The sequence below is a fragment of the Notothenia rossii genome (assembly GCF_949606895.1).
Source record: "Notothenia rossii genome assembly, chromosome: 6".
NCBI lineage: Eukaryota > Metazoa > Chordata > Actinopteri > Perciformes > Nototheniidae > Notothenia > Notothenia rossii.
Genome location: NC_136909.1, coordinates 43847213 through 43869526, shown reverse-complemented (window position 1 = coordinate 43869526; position 22314 = coordinate 43847213). Strand labels below are relative to the sequence as shown.

At 40.6% G+C, this 22314-nt stretch overlaps 1 protein-coding gene across 3 annotated transcripts in view; it reads right to left on the bottom strand.

The window, feature by feature from the left end:
- Positions 1-21428, bottom strand: part of top3b (DNA topoisomerase III beta) — a 54238-nt gene extending 32810 nt beyond the window's left edge. The window contains exons 1-8 of one of the 3 annotated variants that reach the window (XM_079688945.1): positions 21218-21428; positions 13093-13278; positions 9751-9882; positions 9061-9167; positions 8859-8933; positions 6144-6334; positions 1381-1537; positions 1181-1294 (exon numbers count right to left, since the gene is read on the bottom strand). In XM_079688945.1, the coding sequence (XP_079545071.1) occupies positions 1181-1294; positions 1381-1537; positions 6144-6334; positions 8859-8933; positions 9061-9167; positions 9751-9882; positions 13093-13278; positions 21218-21287 (1032 nt within the window). In that variant the 5' untranslated portion in view covers positions 21288-21428. The remainder of the gene's footprint in view (positions 1-1180; positions 1295-1380; positions 1538-6143; positions 6335-8858; positions 8934-9060; positions 9168-9750; positions 9883-13092; positions 13279-21217) is intronic. The other 2 variants (XM_079688943.1, XM_079688944.1) reach the window with 2 other exon arrangements.
- Positions 21429-22314: the final 886 nt, after the last annotated feature.

Here is a 22314-nt window from a genome sequence, read left to right as displayed (position 1 = left end):
GGGTACTGTAGGCTAGGGAAGGCTAAGCCTTCCCAAATATTTTTGTCATTGCATCCTGGTAAAATTAAAATAAAATGTATAATGTTTGTGTCTTTGACATTAGCGCTGCTATGCAGCCACCTGTAAACTGTACTACGAAGCCAGTTCAACATATGTTTGAGTTATCTTAACTAACCCTAACAAACGACATCTCGCTATGAGGTCCTACAACGCTGGTTATCAACTCAGTAAATCAACCCAGGGTTTCTCTGTCCGGCTCAGAGCGCGTTCAAGGGGCGGGGCTAGCAACATTTGACCAATCACAAACATGGACAAGCGTACTGACAGCGCAGAGTCATACTTCATTAATGAAAACTAAACTGTAATATTAGACAAATATGAAGAAGTTAAACTTTAAACATCCATGACTTAAACACTTTATCCAGTGAAAAGCAACATATAGTTGCACATGCAAGGTGAATACAGAACAGCTGGTTAAAAAATAAATAAACTACTCAGTGTGTGTTTGAATGCGTAGGCCTACATTAACAGGTTTATGATATCACTGCCTCATCTAAGACATGAGTGTTCTGACTTAATAATTAAATAATTAACATAATTACATTTGAGTTGAGTGTTTCGTCAACTTAATGTGTTGCTTAAAATAATACTTCTGCATAAAGTAGGCTATGTGACACTGTAAGTGTTGCGCGGCCAGATACGGCTCGAGAAGCTGACTCAGATAAGGAAATATATGATATATTATGATATTATATGATCGATGATGTGATATGAATGATAAGTGCGACACGTTGGCGTCTTCCCTGCATACGGCAGTTGTTTTGTATTTCCTTTATCCTGTAATATGACTTGATAGAAACTCTGCACACTGAGCTCTGATTGGTCAGCAGGCGGTGCTTTCACTGAGAGTTGATCTCTTATCTAGAATGCGGGAGGCAGGCAGCGTCAGGTAAAAACAGTTATTTTAGCCTTCCCACACCTGAGCCTCACGCGCCGCCTATGTCAAGGACACATACAGTACATTCCATACACAAAAGGTGGCAAATGATTGGGCTACAGAAAAACAGTTTTCCATTGATCCTATGAAGACTATAAAAGATGATACTGCATGCATCCAGCTTCTTAACGGCTTACATCATATTTTTACAAGACTTTAGATAAATAATTAACTTTCTCCTACCTGAGCCAGCCGGGATGTCTTAGCCAGGTTGACGAACATCTGACCCACCTCCCTGTCGAAGACCCTGACCCTGCTCCAGTCCAATGTCAGAGGGCTGTCCTTTCCTTTGAACACCTGACAGAAACACAACATGCCTGTCAGTATAGCGGAGGAGGATGAGACTGATGCCGCTGTGTAATGCGGGGAAATCTGAACTTTACCTTTGCCTGAATGACCCAGTAAGTCTCTGGTTTAAAAGACTGGATCTTATCATGGCGTTCCACGCAGAAGCCCAGTGTTGGGGTCTGGCATGGTCCAAATGAAATCAAGGTGGAGTCCAGATTGCCGTACTTACCCTGGAAATACTTGGTCTGGAACCTGAAAAAATTTTAACCAACAAAGGACAGGCTTAGATTACTTTTGATATTACCTAAGATCATAAACAAACTCTTGGAAGGAGATCTAAACCAATACTATGGATCAACCGAAATATCAGAATCTAAAATCTGATTACATTTTTATTACCTGTTAATCTGTTTTTAGACTACATAAAACTATAGTTTAGATCAGTGGTTCTCAACTGGTCAGGCCTTGGGACCCACTTTTTCCTTTTTCAATAAATTGCGACCCAAAGTTTTTAACCACTCAAACCTATTCAACAAGAAATCGTGCTGTAGCTAATATATATACGCTTTTCAGCATTATTAATTCAAGTGAAGTACAGTGCATATATCTCTTATATCCCTTCACAGAACTAAAGTATGCTTTTAAAAAAGGTTTAATGAGATGATGGAATCAAAGCTGAACTGTATAACAAAAAAGGCTCACATGCTGTCAACCCAACCCCAGAAGGGGGGTCTTGGGGGATTCTCCCCCAGGAGATTTTTAGGAATACTAACATATAAACTACGCATTCTGGTACACTCTGAGAAGAAAATAAATAAATGTATTACTACCCGACATATTATTAATATTGTATGCCATTGTTTGTTTTTCACTTTGTTCTGACAGCTGAACTTGCTGCTCCTCACAGAGAGAAGAGTAAAAAGGAGATAGTCTGTGTGAATTACTTTAAATTGTGGGTAGGGTAGATAGCTCCCATTGTTCTGTGACCTGTCAATCATCAAACCGGGGGTCATATTTCATTATGTGTTCATTTTTATCTGAAGTTGTACCCATGGATGTATAAAGAAGAGTTATACCGCAAAGTTATTGTCCGTGGGGACTTCCGGCAACTATCTTGATTCTGATTGGCCAGAAGACTCGAAAAAAACATCAGAAAATATATTTTATTGAGAAGATGATCACTACGTGACAGAATAAGTTATTTCTTCACTCACACATCTGCGACCCACTCGCAACGGGTCCGCGACCCACCAGTTGAGAACCACTGGTTTAGATTATGTCATGTAGATTATGTTTTCCCATAATGGGATGGTAGGTAATTCTAGGAACAATTTGCTTTTATTTCTTTGATTATTGTTACGGCTGCTGCCTTCCTGGTCGTCTGAGTGTTTTCAGCTGTGTGTTCTATGTAAATGAGCTGTGCGGTTGCCCTCCCGGCATTGGCTCCCATCTCCTGGTCCGCCCCTGAAGATTGCGATTGGAGCACGCCGGGCCCGACGCACTCCAATCGCAGCGCACAGCCGGCGCACACCTGCTGGAGATTATTACAAAGCTTGGGGACAATCATCATTCTGGAGGCTCTGTATGTGGACAGATGCCTCTCGCTACTTGCTCTTTGTTCTGGGGTTAAAACTTGTGTGATTAGTAGTGTCTAGAGTAGGTTAGTTAGAGTGTAGAGTAGCTTAGTTAGTGTTTAGAGTAGTTTAGGATTCGGTGATGGTTGCCTTTAGTTTAGCTGTGTTTTTGTATAGATTCTTTGTGTTAGTTGTACCACTTTTAGAGTGAGGTTTTGTTTCGTTCTTTATTTAGTATATTAGTATTTATTTTCCCTGTATGAGTTTAGACTCCTTTCTTAGAGTCCTCCTTTTGTTTGGTTATTTCTCAACCGGTGCCCTTTTGGCCCTTTTGTTTGTTTCAGGCTGCTTGCCTGCCATTTTTTTTTTACAGCTGTTTTAAATAAACGCTTATAATTAATACCAATTCCACTCTGGTCGTGTTATTTCCCTTTGGTTCCCCTAGCCCAATAGGGAACGTAACACATGGGGGCTCGTCCGGGATATTAACTACTTTCCTGGGGTTATAAGTGGTTGTGTACAGCTAAAAACAATTGGGTAAGGTTGTGTGCAGTTTTAGCTGAGTATGGCAACTTTTGATTGAGAGTTGTTTTTGGTCTGTCCTTCTCATGAGCAGTTAGTTCAGTGTCGTAGAGACGACTTATATGAGATAGCGCAACATTTCGGTCTCCCAGTGGCTAAACAGATGTTAAAGGAAGAGTTGAAGGCATTGGTGGGGGATGAGATGGTGAGAAGGAAATTACTAGTACTGGCTGTGCCCGCTGAGCTCCCAGGGTCTAACGCCTTAACTGAAGACCAGTTAAGTCAGAGGCAGGCGACGGAGTTTACATTTAGCAAAGAAAAGAGTGATGGCAGCGAGGGGGGCGAGCCGTGTGAAGCACTGCTCAGGCCGCCTCGTAAAGGTCCACCCTCTCCGGTTGGTAGTACAGATTCCCGGGAAGGGAATAAACTTAAAGTCCGCCTCGCCCGACTTCAGTTGGAAGCAAAATACAGGCAACAAGACAGGCAACTTCAGTTAGAGGCAAAAGACAGGGAGCAAGACAGGCAGTTTCAGTTGGAGGTAAAGAAAATCGAGGCAGATAAGGAAGTCCAGATCCGGATGCGTCGGCTGGAACTGGACTCCCAACTGCGCGCATCCGGTGCTTTTGACTCTGCCGGAAGAAACTTGCCATCTCCACCTCCGCCACCTGCCTTTGACGTGAGTAACAACATTTCGCTAGTGCCAACATTCTGTGAGACTGAGGTGGATGCCTATTTTGGTGCCTTCGAGCGCATTGCTATGGCGTTGCGGTGGCCGGTTGAAGTTTGGGCTCTGATGGTAACGTGCAAATTATATGGAAAAGCTCGGGAAGCAGTTGCGGCTCTCACGTTAGAGGACAGCCTGCAGTGTGACTCAGTAAAGGTTGCCATCCTCAGAGTGTATGAGTTAGTTCCTGAAGCTTACCGGCAAAAGTTTAGACACTATAGGAAGAGTCCTGATCAAACGCACGTAGAGTTCGCTAGGAAAAAGGGAATGTGTTTTGCTAAGTGGATTGCTTCATGTAATGCTACCGATTATTCTTCTCTGAGAGAATTGATAATGTTGGAGGAGTTTAAGAAGTGTTTGCCTGATCGCATTGCTGAGTACGTGAACAAACAAAGGGTAAACTCTCTCTCTGCTGCCGCTGTGTTAGCTGATGAGTATGTGCTGACGCATAAAACTGTGTTTTCCCCTGTCTCTACGGAGAGATCCCGCCGTGTGTCAGCCGCACCAATTACTCAGCCAGCAAATGTGTATAACGTGAGCAGAGAAGAGAGAGAGTGTTTTTACTGTCATAAACCTGGACATGTCATTGCCAACTGTGCAGCTCTGAAACGTACGGAACAGCGGCAGAATGTATCCCCGCCTAAAGGCATTGGCCTGGCTACACACGCACGCGCACAAGCAAGTAAACGTGACCCTTATGTTTCATTAGCTGATCCTGTGATTGTGCCTGTGCCTTCAGATAAAGCTGTGTCCGAGGAGAAGCCAGAAACTGTGGCTCCCCCTCCTCCTCTTGAGGATGTCGCGAGACTGGCGCAACACGCCGGCTCAGACAAGCCTCTAGACTTCTCAACACTCCCGGTAACCCGAGAGCGTCAGCTCGTGTATCGGATCTTAGTGTTAGTGTTGGCTCTACAACATGTTAAGATTGATGTTGGACCCAGCCATTGGCCAATTGTGATGTGTACATGTTACGATCCATTCATATTCTGCCCCAGCGTGTCCAAGCACAACCAGCGTCTCCTGCAATGGGCTCTGATTGTGCGGGACTACAACAGTAGACACCCGTCATTAAAGGGTTCAGAGAATGTGTTGGCCGATGCTTGTCCAGGTTGAGTTTGAGATGTTAGTGTGTCAGGTTGAGTTTGTGACGTTAGTGTGTCAGGTTGAGTTTGTGATGAATGTGTGTTATTAGGAATTTCATTAGTGTGCTTAGGTTCACAAAACCTGTGGGTTTGTGTCTTAAGGGGGGGGAGTGTTACGGCTGCTGCCTTCCTGGTCGTCTGAGTGTTTTTAGCTGTGTGTTCTATGTAAATGAGCTGTGCGGTTGCCCTCCCGGCATTGGCTCCCATCTCCTGGTCCGCCCCTGAAGATTGCGATTGGAGCACGCCGGGCCCGACGCACTCCAATCGCAGCGCACAGCCGGCGCACACCTGCTGGAGATTATTACAAAGCTTGGGGACAATCATCATTCTGGAGGCTCTGTATGTGGACAGATGCCTCTCGCTACTTGCTCTTTGTTCTGGGGTTAAAACTTGTGTGATTAGTAGTGTCTAGAGTAGGTTAGTTAGAGTGTAGAGTAGCTTAGTTAGTGTTTAGAGTAGTTTAGGATTCGGTGACGGTTGCCTTTAGTTTAGCTGTGTTTTTGTATAGATTCTTTGTGTTAGTTGTACCACTTTTAGAGTGAGGTTTTGTTTCGTTCTTTATTTAGTATATTAGTATTTATTTTCCCTGTATGTATTTAGACTCCTTTCTTAGAGTCCTCCTTTTGTTTGGTTATTTGTCAACCGGTGCCCTTTTGGCCCTTTTGTTTGTTTCAGGCTGCTTGCCTGCCATTTTGTTTACAGCTGTTTTAAATAAACGCTTATAATTAATACCAATTCCACTCTGGTTGTGTTATTTCCCTTTGGTTCCCCTAGCCCAATAGGGAATGTAACAATTATAAATAAAAACAAGGCATCAGAAGTGTTGGGGGTGACAGGCAGTAGTGAGATGTGTGTCTCGGCAGCAGTGAGATGTGTGTGTCTGGACAGCAGTGTACCGAGTGAAGGCGCAGCCGATGCGCAGGTCAAGCTCCTGACGTGCGTCCACTGACAGGGCTTCATTGCGGTTGGGCTCTCCCAGGTGATCCATGGCATTCCAGATGTCAGTGTCCGTGATGGAGCTGAATTTGGCTCGGTAAACACTCTGCTCCCTAACTCGGTTCATCACTGGCTGGATGGCATCCAATACCTGTAAGGCAAGAGAAACAGTGACAGAACAGTCAAAAGCTAAATAACCAACTATAGCATAGTTCAGTAACAGGCGGACCGCGGTCCGGATCCGGACCCAGACGCTGACCTATACGGACCCGGACCTATTATCAGGGGTGCACATAACTTGTACGCAGGTACGCATGCGCGGCAAAAATATGAAATGCGTAATGTCACTTTTGTCACTGCGCACCTTTACGTATCTGATGGGTCATCAAAACAAAAACACATATTTCGTCTACCCTTGTTTTTGTCAGTAAACTATTAGACATGTCCAAAAAACTAAAATACATTAAGCAGCCACTTTGGCGTTTTGCTCCCTGTTAGCAATCTTTGGTCGTTCTTGGACTGATTGAACTGATTGAACTGATTGAACTGGGTGCTGGCCGAGCCGCACAGGCCATAACCAACGGACTGGTAAAGCCTTTACAGGAGGCAGGCTTAGATCACTGGATGACAGAGTTGAGCTTGTAACGTTGGAATGAACAACAGAATTGTACCAAAACTACGCCAACTGGCTGCGGAGGGAGACTCCCCTGTGCAAACTCTGTGCCCCGCGCACACACACTGGAGAACTGCGTAAAATCAGCTGATCACAACATTCCTTGATGTGAGACTTTTAATCGATCTGTGGTCAAGCTGCTGCAGTTTTATTTACAACAAGGTGGCGCAAAACACACAGCTGCAATCTTACTCAGGGTGTTAATGGAAGAGTTTGAAATCAGACAGAGGTGCAAGAAGTACTCAGATCTTGTGTAGCAATACTCTGTTACAAGTAAAAGTCCTGCATTCACAACGTGACTCAGATCTTGCACTTGAGTAAAAGTAGAAGTACCAGATTGTAGGAATACTCTGTTACAGTAAAAGTCCTGGATTCAAAATGTTACTTAAGTAAAAGCAGAAAAGTATTATCAAAATATAGTTAAAGTACCAAAAGTAAAAGTACTCATTGTGCAGATTGGTCCATTTCAGAATAATATATATGATATGTTTTATAATGATTGATCATGAAAGTGTTCTCAAAGCTGGTAAAGGTGCAGCTAGTTTGAATGACTTTGTATACTGCAGGGTAGCTTGTGGATTTACTCCAGGTGGAACTAAAGTCTGATTTAACACTTGATTATATTTCACATCATTCATCCACATCTGTAAAGTAACTAAAGGTATTAAGTACATGTAGTGGAGTAGAAGTACACCATGTACCTCTGAACTGTAGTGGAGTAGAAGTACAAAGTAGCATAAAATAGAAATACAAGTAAAGTACAAATATCTCAAAATTGTACCTAAGTACAATACTTGAATAAGTGTACTTAGTAACTTCCCACATCTGAAATCAGATATGACTTCAATTCATGTCATTTCTTAGAATTTGATCCTTCAACTTGGCCTCAGGAAATGCGAGGACTTTTTTCAGCGACAAGTTTGGAGAAAGCAAATGGGAGGCTTAAACAGGGACAGTGAGGAAGACTGCAGTATCTTAATCATCTACCATGCAAGAAGTGGAAATAGAGGACAGTGAAGGAGACATTGAGGAGGACAGTGAGGAAGACTGTTGCATATCCACAGTATTTATTGTATAGTTCAATGTTAATTGACAATAAATATTGTTGTTTATTAATTGTACTTTCTTCATTTGATTGGCAGTCAGTTGTTGATTACATGCAGACGTTGATAAAGCTGCAGGCTACTTCGATATATATCACACTAATTCATGAAGCAAGTTAGACATTTTGATGTTCCGGACCTTTACATGGGGAGATTTTCTCTAACTGGACCTCGTTGAATTTTAGTTGAATACCCCTGAACTATAAGAATCAATCAATCAATTTTGATTATTAGAATGAGTTCAGATACTCTTCTAAGCTGCAATAAATCAAACCTGTGTCCAAAAAGAAGCAGCATCAGCGATGAATTGATTAAGCGTGAAGAGGTGGATCGCACAAATCACTTTGTATTGGAGAAAATGTCCCCATGAAATGGGGAGCGTAATGTATATTTTAAACTGTAGATTTAGTTGGAGTGAAAAGAATACTCAGTAGTAAAAAATATGATATATTCAGTTAGCAGTCAATATAAGTGTGATGTCAGCCCACTAACTGCATCAGATGTGGTCAAACTGAGCGGTGAGAAATACGTGTTCCTGCATGTGAGGACATTCTGATCATCTGCAGTGCAGTTTAACCAAATGAGACTACAAGTGCTACTTAAGGGCACTGACGAGCAAAGTGTCATCTTTTCCTTTTGACGAAGCAGACTCCTTTTCAGCAAAAGAAAATGAGCAGAACCCAAAAAGCAGCACTGATTCCCTTGACCTAGGATTAGGCATGTTGTGAGCCATGCTGTCTGAACTATTTGTATATCGAGATCAAATAACAACGGCAGTACAACCAAAATAATGTTTTGAATACCTAGTGAAAAGAGCCAAGGATTGGATGTCCTTTTATACATAACATCTTCAGATAATGCTCGCATTAATAGCAGGTTTGAATTCGGCCCTGAATTACCTCAAAGCAGATGTTCTCGCCTTCCTTATCACAGTCCAACCATAGAACCACGTAGTCACAGCCTCTCGCTTCAACCTGACATGACACCAGAAATGTGGGGTAAGCACCACAAATATAATCCATGAAACACTGACATCCAAATGATTAATAAGAATGCTGTGTGCTCCAATGTCTTCTGAAAATCAATATCTGAGTCACTTACCTGGAGGAACTTGACCATGTTGAGTTTAGGGTTGGCCTCCTTCTTTTCTGTCGGAGCTTTGCTAAAGAGTTCTGCAGGGTCCACCTTGTCCCAGTTGTTGTACTTCCCTAAAAAAACAACAACAAAGCCTAAACTGTAAGAAAGGACAAGAAATGGGAGCTAAATAGGTTGGAACACGTAAAACGATATGATTAACACTTTATTGTCAGATCAAGTCTGACATTTTACATACGTTACAGCAGCTCCATCCTCAAATATTAAGCGGGGAAAACAGACAATTAACACAACAATACAATCACTGAAGACAGTATGTTCAAGAGCTTCTAACGTACATTTGACCTGGGATTAAACTCTGTATTTAATTTGAGGATTGACTGGTGCACAAAGGAGTTTTTCAGTCTAACCCTATTCAATTGTGGGATATGTATCTCCAATTTGATGGTAACAATTCATATTTACTGTTAAATGGTGTTTTTAGTTATTGCTTTTAGAAGGTGTAATGGTACATTCAATTGTTTAAGATGTTGATCAGGTCATGATTAGGGATGTACTGATAACTTTTTTTTCTTTTCTGACACAGATTCAGGAAAACTGAACTCTTAAAAACATGTTGTTACATTATTAAGCACTGCAAGGAAATATCATCAGTGAAGGTTGGGTGGGTTCGGGTGAGCAGGAGATGATACCCACCGATGAAATCCAGACTCATCACATGTCCACACACAGAAGTCATCTTAAAGCGTACACTTTGGCCCTGGAAGCTGCCGGGGTATTCGTGCACTGAGCATGCTCCGTTGAGACCCTTGCGACTTGTACAATTTCCTTAAGGCCAAGGATAAAAGATGATAACGTAATTAGTCAGAAGTCTTTTAAAAAAGGTGCAGGTTTTATAGGCCCATGAAAAAAACATTGAAATGCCCACCTAACAACATAAAAATGCAAAGGATTACACATAAATGATCAATTGCAGAGGTAATTAATATGGTTGAAACTCTGAAAAGATCCAAACCAACACAAGTATTTTGTACCAAAGCCTAATGTGTTGCAATGTATTTGTCCAAAAACTATTAAAAACCAGATGTTGATGGTATTTAAAATCGTATCTGCAGGACAGGACATGCTTCCACTAGCCCAGATCCTAAAAGTTAACAAAATGTCGTACCACAATTATGCAGATGACACTCAGTTATACATTACAATAAAGCCTGGCGACTACAGACCATTACAATCCCTCACCAACTGCATGGAACAAATCAGTAGCTGGATGAGCAACAATTTCCTAGAATTAAACAACAAACAAAACAGAGACAATTATCTTTGGTGCCAAAAGGGAGGAACGGGCTGAAGTAAGCGCTAAACTAGAAGCCCTAATCAGGGCCGTCCCTGGCCAACTTGGGGCCCCAAGTGACACCTGTAAGTGATCTATTGTTGTCTTTTAATGGAACTTTTAGTTCCGCAGGATAGTTTTTTATAACAAAAATATATTATTTTAGTGAGAACAGTGGACACGGACTAAGAAGCTATTTGAGACAGACTGACTTCTGGTGTGTACTGCTCAGTGTCCGTCAATCTGCAAGAAGCAAAGGGCAAAGTCAAGCCAGTCAAAGGGAGAACATTATGAGACCGTATCAAACAAACCCTTCATCAGAACATTTTAGGCTTGCTTTGTAGCATTTATTTTCTTTAGCTATTTATTGTACAACTATTTTTATATCACACAAATAACGTGTTATTTATTTAATCACTATACTATATAAAACTTAAAGTCCTTATCTTGCGTAATTTACTGTAGCTGAAAGATCATAGAACGGTTTCAAAATGCATTAACTTGTTGGGTCTTATTCCAGTAATACGTGATATAGATCGAATATCGTTTCCTATTTGCTGTAAATCACTTGTTAATATCGGGAAAATGGGTCAAATTCAGAGGTATCCAGAAAAGTCTGGATTCAAACTTGCCGCTGCTTGGTGCTGTGTCGTGACGTCACGTGTGGTTCCGCGAATCCTGGTGAGTTCAGCCCGTCCCAGCATCACACAGTGTAGCATTGCTGGTATAGCCGCATGTCAACTTTGTGTATCAGTGTTTATCTCCGAGTTTGTCTTGTTTTTTCCGGATCATGGTGAAGAGGTGTGTCGTTGGCGGGTGTAGCAACACCAATCGGGATGGTTTTACCGTTCATTTGTTCCCGAAAGAGAAGGTTTTACGGGAGAAATGGGAGCGATTTGTGCGGAACACAAGAAAAAATTGGCAGTGCGCCAGTGAAACCAGCGTTATTTGTGGGGCACATTTTGTTGTCCCTGATGATTTTGAAGGCTACCAACAATGGAAGATGGGTTTCAAAAAACAGTTGGACATAAGAAAGGGTGCAATTCCATCAATTAGGACAGGTGATTCAACCCCAATGACTTCCTCGCGTTCCGAGGCTGAGCCCCAGGCATCGTCGATATTTCGCGGCCAACGGGAGACAACGCTGTCCGATAGTAAACAGGGTGAAACACAAGTGATGTCAGACTCCTTGGCGGAACCCCTACAAAAGAAACACAGGTCCGATAAAGCTGTGAAAAAACTAACACTGTCCAGGGTGAGTGAACCATCAATTTGAAATTTGTTTATCATTTATATATCCTAATCTAAGTTGTAAACTGGGAGAAACCCATTGGCTGTCGATCCGGACGGCAGCAGGGAGCCAGACAGCGGCAGCCGGGAACCACACGTGACGTCACGAAATGGCCTGCTTCCAGAAGCAAAGTTTTTTTATTGGACCTAATATTTTTCCTTTTTTTACATATTATTCAGTATGAAATAAAGAAACATACATTGACTATCTGTTGCATACACCCCCCAGAAATCAACTGCCAAAAAAAGTTTTTAATGTAAGATAAGGACTTTAAGTTATAAAATAATAGCAACCTTATATTTTATAATATGCAGATATAATAAGGAAGTATCGTGAGATTAAACTACATAATTTTGAAGATATTCAATAAATAAAAATGAATTAGAAAAAACAACTTTTGAAATGCGCTTCAAAAAGTACACTTTATTTACTTTTTTAGTTTTTATTCTAAAACTCGGGGCTCTGATGAGTCAGACTTTTACAGGAGGTCAGAACATGGCAGGAACATGAGTGCATATTCAATTAATTGAGGGGGAAGTCATCCCTTAGTTACCATGCACATGACGTCTTTTCTGAATACAATTATTCTTTCAAGGTTGACTGCTAATGAAGGAATATGGACGCAAACTATTCGGATGGGAATGCTACAATGAGGGCAAATAAATAGAGGCAGGTCCAGAGACAGGTTGCAGATCTACTCCAACAGACACCAAGAGAAACAACATAAGACCTATAGCACCCAGGAGCAGCCCATCCATCTCAAGCGACAAACTTCAGCCATGGAACAGCTCCAGGTAAGAAAGTTGCCTTCATGTTAATGGTGATGATGACGGACGTTTTTGACAGCTTCCAAGTGGGTTACACCTTAAAAGTAGAATAGTTTTGGTCTTAACGTGTACGTTTAAATAATAAGCCACAAGAGGCCATCCTTTACACTAACTATCAAAGTAGGGCTGGATATCCTTGGAAATTATTAACAATACCCTTGTTTCATTACACACACCAAAGTAATATTGTCTCTGTAGCGATGTACAAGTAGATGTACAAGAACTTAAGAATGAAATGGGCCAAACTGTAATTAATATCAAGAACTAGGCCTTTTTATCAAAGAATAAGAAACAAGATTACATATCTTAACATATATTTGAGGTCAGCTTACTGTAAATGACAGTTTTTAAAACCATTTGGTAAGCAGTGCACTAAATAAAGTGTTTCATACAAAGCAGAGTCGAGTCCTGACAGCCTTTAATAAATCAGTATGGAATGCCAATCAGAGTTGTCGGCTTATCCTTGAGGGACAAAAACAAATCATAATAATTTCCAAAGCATAGTGATATGCAGTATTTTCAGTTTGAGGAAAAGCAGACTGATGCAAGACATCTCCCGGAAAGTGACGCAGAGAAATGAGACTAACCGAATAATGTGTGTAGCTGCTGCGGGTCTTCCTGCTGTGCCTCGCGGCCCTGAACCAGTGTGTGGCCCTTCCTCTGGGCAGCCAGTGTGTGGAGGAGTCCTTCTGCACTTACAACCTGCAGGACTACCACAGGCAGCTGGTGAACCTGCCCAGCAACATCAACGAGCGCAGCATCGCCACCTGGAGCTACGTGTGAGTGTACACGCCACCATTACTGTCATTAAGCTAAAATACACTATTCTATTCTCAGCCAGTCGTTCTGGAAGAGTGGATCAAATAATCCATTAGATGATTAACAGAACTCAAAATATGAATCAGTCTCTTAGGGTGTTTCATGTTGTTCCATTAGTCGGGACAAACCTAGACCTGTAAATGTCAACTTGAGAACTCTGTCGTTTTTTCATTTTTAGAGCAAAGATTATCATCATTTTCCAAGGAATACCATTGTCAATGAAGTCTCTCTGTGCTTTAAAATGTTGATTGGACGTTAGGAAATGACAAATTGCATTCTAGTAAATAGCTATCAGCTGTTTTTTTACAATGTCCTTGCATTCAAAGAATCAAGAAGATTGTGGCTAGCTATTGATGACACTTTGGTAGAAGCACCAGCTGACTGAACTGGGAATGAAGAAGAAAAGAGGAAAGAATATGAATGAGGAAAGATCAAATGTATAAATGGAACTGAAACTAATGATCACTCCAATTAATGATTAATTTACCAATTGCCCTAAATCAACCATTCATTGGTTCATTTTATTTATTACAACTAATTTGAAGTGTCAAATCTATTGTATTGTTTGACCGATAGCCCAAAAATCAAAAGTATTACATTTGATATAAGACTAAACTAAGTGAAACAAACTCATTTCAAGTTTGAAGCAATTCATTTTAAGAATATTTGTTTATTATAAATAATTATATTGAATCATTTGTTGTTTAAGGGCGGCTGGCAAACAGCTTTTAGGCGCACCCCTAATAGGTATAATATTCAATTGCCAACAGCACACCATAGCATAATGACCACTTTGTCATTTCTCTATGTGATGAGAAATGTAACCTTTACATTGCTTGCACATGACAAACAAAGACAAATAACTTTGAGGTGCTTTGTATTAAGTGCACATTTTGATGGTCTTTGTGTGGGCAATGATCCCAGGGAATGATACTTTATCATGAACGGTATAACATGTTTGTTTGATTATTTGAGAAACATCCCTGTGTATTACTGAAAACATCTGCTAACAGACAGGATTGCAGAATGTATCGCCAGATGACTTAATAAATCCTTTAGATGAAGGATTCTTATTCACCAATGAATAAAGCCTGTCTGATCTGTCTCCAGGGAGAACATCGACCTGAACCGGGTGCCTCAGGTCATCCATGAGGCCAGCTGCCACAGCAGCCACTCCTGCAGGGGGCTGGACAGTGCTTTTGGTCTGGAGACCATCCCCGTGTCCCTGAGGATGCCCGTCCTCAGGAAGAACCCCAGCTGCTTCCCCTCAGCCAGCTACTCTCTGGAGTTTGAGCTCATCACCATAGCGTGTATATGTGCCATCTCCAGGCATAGCTGAGCAGGAATGGCTGATAGGCCTGTCACAACAATACATTATCGACTTATATATATGGACATAGCCTCATCATTTTTTCCATTTGTTTTAACATGCATGTTTGTTTAAATGAGAAAGTCACCAAAATGTTAGTCAACATGATGCCAGAGCGTTCTTTCACAGCGCCTAAGGCGAATGAACATGTCACTTCCCTGTCATATGTCCCCTCGTCTGCTCTCTCTCCTCTGTGTCAGACTTACAGAGCAGGATTTGGGGATAGTAACTTCAGATTTAACCCTGGGTTTTCAGTACTAAGACTGTGGTTCCCTTCTTAATGGGATAGCTGGTGACGTATGCTGCACACCGGACCTTTCCGGGTCAGGTGATGTTCAAGATTGGTTCATGGCTTGAGACACGGTCTTAGGAGGTCAATATTAATTATTTATGCCTTAGTCTTTCAGCTGCAAGCCTGGTTGGTTAAAACAGACTTGGGAGTAAATAAAAACATAACTCAAAGTGGTGAACAGTAGAATGCACTTAAAATGTAACTGAATGTTTGGCAATTTAATGCTAATAAATAAGCCTTGCTTTCTTTTTAAAAAAAATAGGAAGATTAAGAAGATAAAATGAAAAGCTGCGTTCAAGCAACACATTAATTCAATCTTACACATATTAAATAAGTCAACCTAATAGTAACCAAGATAAGCAGAGATAATATTAACCGGTTAATGTATGCATTACCTAGGGGTTTCTTTTGCCACCCGTCCTTCCTGCATTTGGCATGTTAAACTGTGTTGCTTTTAGACTGGATTAAGTTTTGAACGTTTTTAGCTATGTTATATGCTGTTCATTTGTAAAATATGATGATTTTTCGCTGCCAACTCCTCCCTTTTTAAGTGAAACGCAGTCATAGCCAGACTGAGAAACCCTGGGTTTATTTACAGAGGTGATAGCCAGCATTGTAGAACTGCTTAGCAGGATTGTTGTTGTTGTTGTTTTTGTTGTTAGGGTTAGTGAACCCAGATAAAGAACATATATTCTGGGTACTGGCTTCAGAGTAGAGGACAAAGGTAGAGGTAAGATAACATTGAGGATAGGGGTTTTTATGGGTACTGACAGGCCAGAACGTTTGGAAGAATATTGGTCCAATGGGCGTACAATCTACAGCTCCATGGTGGGCACATTTTGGGTTTAAGTGAGAGTCAAGAGAGTGAATAGTCAAGAAAGGCCTGTTACCTGAATGAGCCAATATGTCGACTGTTTAAAAACAGTGGAAACATAAAATTGCTATCAATTAAAGCTTATATGTTGTTACTTTGCACTCTGTCATTAATTTCCTTAACGCTGACAAAAATATCCAATCCAATCATATTTGTAAGAATGAAAGTGCATATGCATTATTATGCTATTGTATTATCATTTCATATCTGTGACATGAGATGGTCTTCAAGTGACAATAAAATAATGTTGAGATGATTTTTGGGACAATGAACCTTTGTCAGTAGGAATATTTGTTTTTTTTAAATGCATGGTTTCTGTGGATTATTTGTATACTACGATAAATGATGTGTGCATTGCTAAATAATTTTGTGGAGAATCATATATATTTATTAATCACAAAATTCACTTGGGAATCCTTTTTTAACCTATTGAGACTGATCTAAGTCTACCAATGCATCCTTATCCCGTAACCACGTTATTCCAAAATATATACTGCGGTGACGGTCAAGCCAGCCTTATGGGCATAGATTTGTCTCATAAATATCTGTGTGAACATAAAAATTATTTGTGTGTAAATATGTGATTTGTAAATGTAAAACACCATCCACAAATGCATTTAAAAGATTTGCAAACTCACAAATACATTTGCAAATGTAAAACGGATCTGCAAATACGCAAAATATTTTCACAAATAAAAAAAAGATCTGTGAATACTATAATTAATTTACAAATAAAAAAAAGGAATTTGTGAATATCTCTTTAACATTGACAACTTTCGATCAGGCATTTGTGAATCCATTTTGTATTTTTCAACCAAAACTGTGCTTGTGGGCTTGCTTTTTTTGGCAGCTATCCTACTTAATAAAAGCTAGGCAGATGGACTGGGGTACGTTGTAATTAGGGGTGCACCGAATGGGGAAATTCTTGGCCGAAACCGATACCGAAAATAGGAAACAGTTGGCCGAAAACCGAATGGCCGAAAATGATTAATAGAAATATATATATATACAGGACTGTCTCAGAAAATTAGAATATTGTGATAAAGTTCTTTATTTTCTGTAATGCAATTAAAAAAACAAAAATGTCATACATTCTGGATTCATTACAAATCAACTGAAATATTGCAAGCCTTTTATTATTTTAATATTGCTGATTATGGCATACAGCTTAAGAAAACTCAAATATCCTATCTCTAAATATTAGAATATCATGAAAAAGTATACTAGTAGGGTGTTCAACGAATCACTTGAATCGTCTAATTAACTCGAAACACCTGCAAGGGTTTCCTGAGCCTTGAAAAACACTCAGCTTGGTTCAGTAAACTAAATCACAAGTATGGGGAAGACTGCTGATCTGACTGCTGTCCAGAGGACCGTCATTGACACCCTCCATCAGGAGGGTAAGACACAAAAAGAAATTTCTCAAAGAGCAAGCTGTTCACAGAGTGCAGTTTCAAAGCACATCCACAAAAAGTCTGTTGGAAGGGGGAAATGTGGCAGGAAACGCTGCACAACCAAGAGAGATGACCGCAGCCTTAACAGCATTGTGAAGAAGAGTCGCTTCCAGAATTTGGGGGAGCTTCAAAGACAGTGGACTGAAGCTGGAGTCCAGGTATCAAAAGTCACTGTTCACAGACGTGTCCGGGAAATGGGCTACAATAGCCGTATTCCCATGGTCAAGCCACTTCTGAACTCAAGACAACGGAAGAGGCGTCTGACTTGGGCTAAGGAAAAGAAGCACTGGACAGTTGCACAGTGGTCCAAAGTCCTCTTTTCAGACGAAAGAAAGTTTTGTATTTCATTTGGAAGTCAAGGCGCCAGAGTCTGGAGAAAGGCTGGAGAGGAGCAAAATCCAAGTTGCTTGAAATCCAGTGTGAAGTTCCCACAGTCAGCGATGGTTTGGGGAGCCATGTCAGCTGCTGGTGTTGGTCCACTGTGTTTCATCAAGCCCAGAGTAAATGCAGCTGTGTACCAAGAGATTTTAGAGCACTACATGCTTCCGTCTGCTGAAAAGCTCTATGGAGATGAGGAATTCATTTTCCAGCATGATCTGGCACCTGCCCACAGTGCCAAAACCACCAGTAACTGGTGTACTGACCATGGCATTACTGTCCTCGATTGGCCTGCAAATTCCCCTGACCTGAACCCCATAGAGAATATGTGGGGTATTGTGAAGAAGAAGCTGAAAGACACCAGACCCAACAATGCTAATGAGCTAAAGGCTGCTATTGAAGCATCCTGGGCATCCATAACACCTCAGCAATGCCACAGGCTGATTGCCTCCATGCCACGCCGCATTGATGCAATAATCCGTGCAAAAGGATTCCCAACCAAGTACTGAGTGCATTAATGGACATTTTCAAATGTTTGATTGTGTTTTGCTGTTATAAATCTTTTTTTTTTACTTGGTCTGAGGAACTATTCTAATTTTTTGAGATAGGATTTTTGAGTTTTCTTAAGCTGTATGCCATAATCAGCAATATTAAAATAATAAAAGGCTTGCAATATTTCAGTTGATTTGTAATGAATCCAGAATGTATGACATTTTTGTTTTTTTTAAATTGCATTACAGAAAATAAAGAACTTTATCACAATATTCTAATTTTCTGAGACAGTCCTGTATATATAATGTATACATTTTTACCAATGTTGTTCAGCTGCCTGATTATGGAAAAAGACATTATGGCAAAACTTAACTTAAATAATAATCACTATTATGGGTCCATAAAACATTTATTCAGCACTTTTGAATGCATACAGTACATTAATTCCAAGTCAAGTGCATTTTCTTTTCTCTGTAGGATAACTACAACAAAGTACATTCAGAACAAAGCCAAGGTGCTTTAAAACTGCATAAACATCTAGGCCAGTAGGCCTACAAAAAAATAGTGTAAATAAAGACTGTAACAGCCAGGCCTTCAACAACAACAACAAATGCACCAATAAGTGCATGCATACAAATGTGCAACCTGGATAAATCCACATGAATGTAACTATTTACAAATAAAATTACAATTGAATTTCAAGAATCTGTAAATAAGGCTGTCTGTCCTCATAAGCAAAGTAGTAAACATTGTATAAAGATACATAAAGTGAAAACTGGATACAAAATCCACAATCAATTACAAATTAAATTACAATTTCAAGAATCTGCAAATAAGGTGGTCTGTCCTCATGAGCAATGTAAACAACATTATATCATTTAGATACCGAAAGTACAATATATTGAACACTGTGCTGCTGTCATTTCCCCCTAATGATAACCTGAGATGGTGAATTATAACTCACAATGAAAATTGTTCAGGAAAGTGGGTATAGAGTAGACATGTAGAACTAGATAAGCTTATGATAAGCCAGCCTTGTCTACTTATTAAGGAAAAGTGGAAGGTTCTTTTTAATGAACATTAGCTTCTCTGCTTTATCAGCCATAAGTCTGTTCCTCTTCTCATCAAGCACATGAGAGGCAGCGCTGAACAGTCTCTCACTGTCAGTGCTTGTGATTTGATCTTACTCCGCATATTTGTCCGGGTGTTTTTAATTCAAGTGGTGGAGTAATCCCGAAGTGGTGAAAGTCTTTGCAGTTACACCCCCTCGAGAAATGTTAGCTGAACACGTTTTACAAATCGCGATCTGCGCCTCTTTCGCTGATATTTTTAAATATCTCCAAGCGCCAGACATGTTGGCTGTGAGCCAGCCGCGAGCATGGTCGCGCGCCGTGCTTGTCGCCGCGTTTTGATTACGTCATCACAACAACACGATGGTTTACCAACTTAACCCTGTTCCCTGACATTCGGTGATATTTTTCGGCCGAAAGGGCCTTTTTAACCATTTTCGGCCGATAATTTTCGGCGGCCGAATATTCGGTGCATCCCTAGTTGTAATGTGATTTTACATGTTATAAGGAGAGTAGCGAGTGACGCAATTTATAGTTTTAATTTGTACGTCACCAGGTGTAGGACTCAAAGGACTCGGGTTAATCCAGAGGGGAGACTCGTCACGACCAGCTCATTACTAGGATCTGGGTTAATGATCTGGATGAATCAGGACTCACCCATCTCAAATATAAAGCAAATGATGTAGCTTGTAGTGATGGCAGTTTGACACTGAAGCTTCGATACGTGCTTCAAACCCACGGTCCCGTGGGTTAGATCCTCGTTCATAATGCAGAGGGAAATAACTCTCAGAATAACGTTATTAGCACATTTTTACAACTTGAGGAACGAATAAGGGCTATACAAACGTTCATACTGGGTAGTTTATTTGGTTTACAAAAAATTATCCAACGATTTACAGACATCTCTTTTTCAATGTAAGTCAAATAGGAAAAAGTTAAATATTTTCCTCATTGTCCAGCGCACTTCTTGGGGGCTTGGTCCGAAGCAGCAACTGCTTAATTTCCTGAATTAATCAACTCACTGGTTCGCCGTCCAATCAGGTGATTCAATGCACTGCCTCATCTCGATTCTGACAGGTGAGAGGTTGAAACAGTTTCAAATTTGAGTGCTTCAACACTTTATAACCGCTCTAAACAATGCGCAATGTGTGGGTTGTTGTCGTAGTTTGCGATGTTGCTGTTGAGTTGTTGTTGGTATTGCATTTGTATTGGATCATTAATAGAGCAAGCCGGGAAGAAAGAAACAAATGCCTTTTGAAAAATACAAAATACAAAATGAAAATAATAATGTAGGCTACCTCAATAAAGTAATTTGAGTGTTCCCCATCACGCATAATCACCCCCTGCCATAATTACACAAGCACACCCAACGCCACATTTTCCAGCACTCTCTACTCTCTTCTCAATAACCCAATGCACACAATTATCAATCTTGAATTGCAAATAAAACATGATAGTCAGTCTTAGTGTGTGTGTGCATCGAATATTTTTCAAGGCAAAGATACGTTAAAACCACTGCAGCCTTAAACTTCGCCAGGAGAGTTCGCTGTAACTGAAGCTTCGAGAAATTAAACTATTTTCGAAACAATTGTCTAAGTGGTTCGATGCTTCATTCAAAGCTTAATTTGCCCATCACTAGTAGCTAGCTTGTTCATATTTAAAGTAATGAGGAAAAGGATGCTGATTTGCTGTTTCTGGCTCTGAGAGATCAGAACTCCCGCGGTGGTGTGGACCCGCCAGCCCTTCACCAGGAAGGCTTCTCTAGTGTCTTAGTTTGGTTAACGTGAACGGGTTGTTCTTGATGTGGACATCGTCGGGGTCACCGTAAATTACACCAAAATATCACTCACACAACACCGTTCACACTTTAAATCTGTTAACAATTTACCTGACACACTGCTTATTTAAAGGTAGCCTACTGTGTCCAACAACAAAGAGACATGCTCACATACTCTGCTACTCACCTTTAGACAGGATTTTGGAAATGGACAGAGCCAGGGACGGTTTCTCTGCCACCATCAGGACAGTCCTCATTGTGACGGCTACTTTACGATTAAGACAACTAGTTACTTTCCATATACGTGCTTGCTATGTCGAGCAGAGCGGCCATGAAAGCTTACGGAGGGTTCTGTTGTTCTTCTTTGTTGAGATTTTGGCAGGTAGCAACCGTTTCATATAAGGTGCATACCGCCACCTACTGGGTTATGGCTAAAAAGGATCCGTCTAGTGTAAATATGACGTCACGTTCTCGTTGTAACTCTCGTTGTAATCGGAGTGGCTCGGAAACACATCTACAGCAGTAACATGATGCAACATACACATTAATGCAGCAGCAATATTAATAGAGAAACATCAGACTTAATAGTAAAACACTGCAAGGGAACATTTTATTGCACCAGGAGCTATCTTGGGACTTTTACTGCGACAACGTTGACTTGCCTGTGAATAAAAAATAAACCATAGTGTTGGTGATCTACAGTGTTGTCATTCTTCTTTGAACACCAACAAGACCGCTAACACCCTATTTCAACAATCACACTCCCTGTCATTGACATAATTAATAGTTTCTTCTTCTTCTTCTTCTTCTTCTTCTTCTTCTTCTTCTTCTTCTTCTTCTTCTTCTCTTTAATGGCGAATCGCTTCCACTTGGAGCATATATCGCCACCTACTGTTGAGTTATTAAATGTTCATACTAAATCCTGATCCTCAGACCAGTGCTTTTGAGGAATTTGAAGATCAACTTGTTTGCTTCATTTCTTGATTTACTTTCGTATATTGAATAGAAATCCATGTCCTTGACGTTGAGTTGTTCCAGTGCAGTTTTCAGAATGAATCTTTGTCTGTTATAATCCGGGCAGCTAAAAAATACATGATGTATTGTCTCTGGTTGTTGGCAACCATCACAATTGCCATTTGGATGTTTTCCAATCAGATGCAGTGATGAGTTTAATCCTGAATGTCCCAATTTTAATGCTGTTAATGCTCTGTTCTCTTCTACTACTCCCCCAAGTTCTTCCTGTTCCTACTTCCCTTTGTATCTGGTATAAATGTCTTCCTTTGG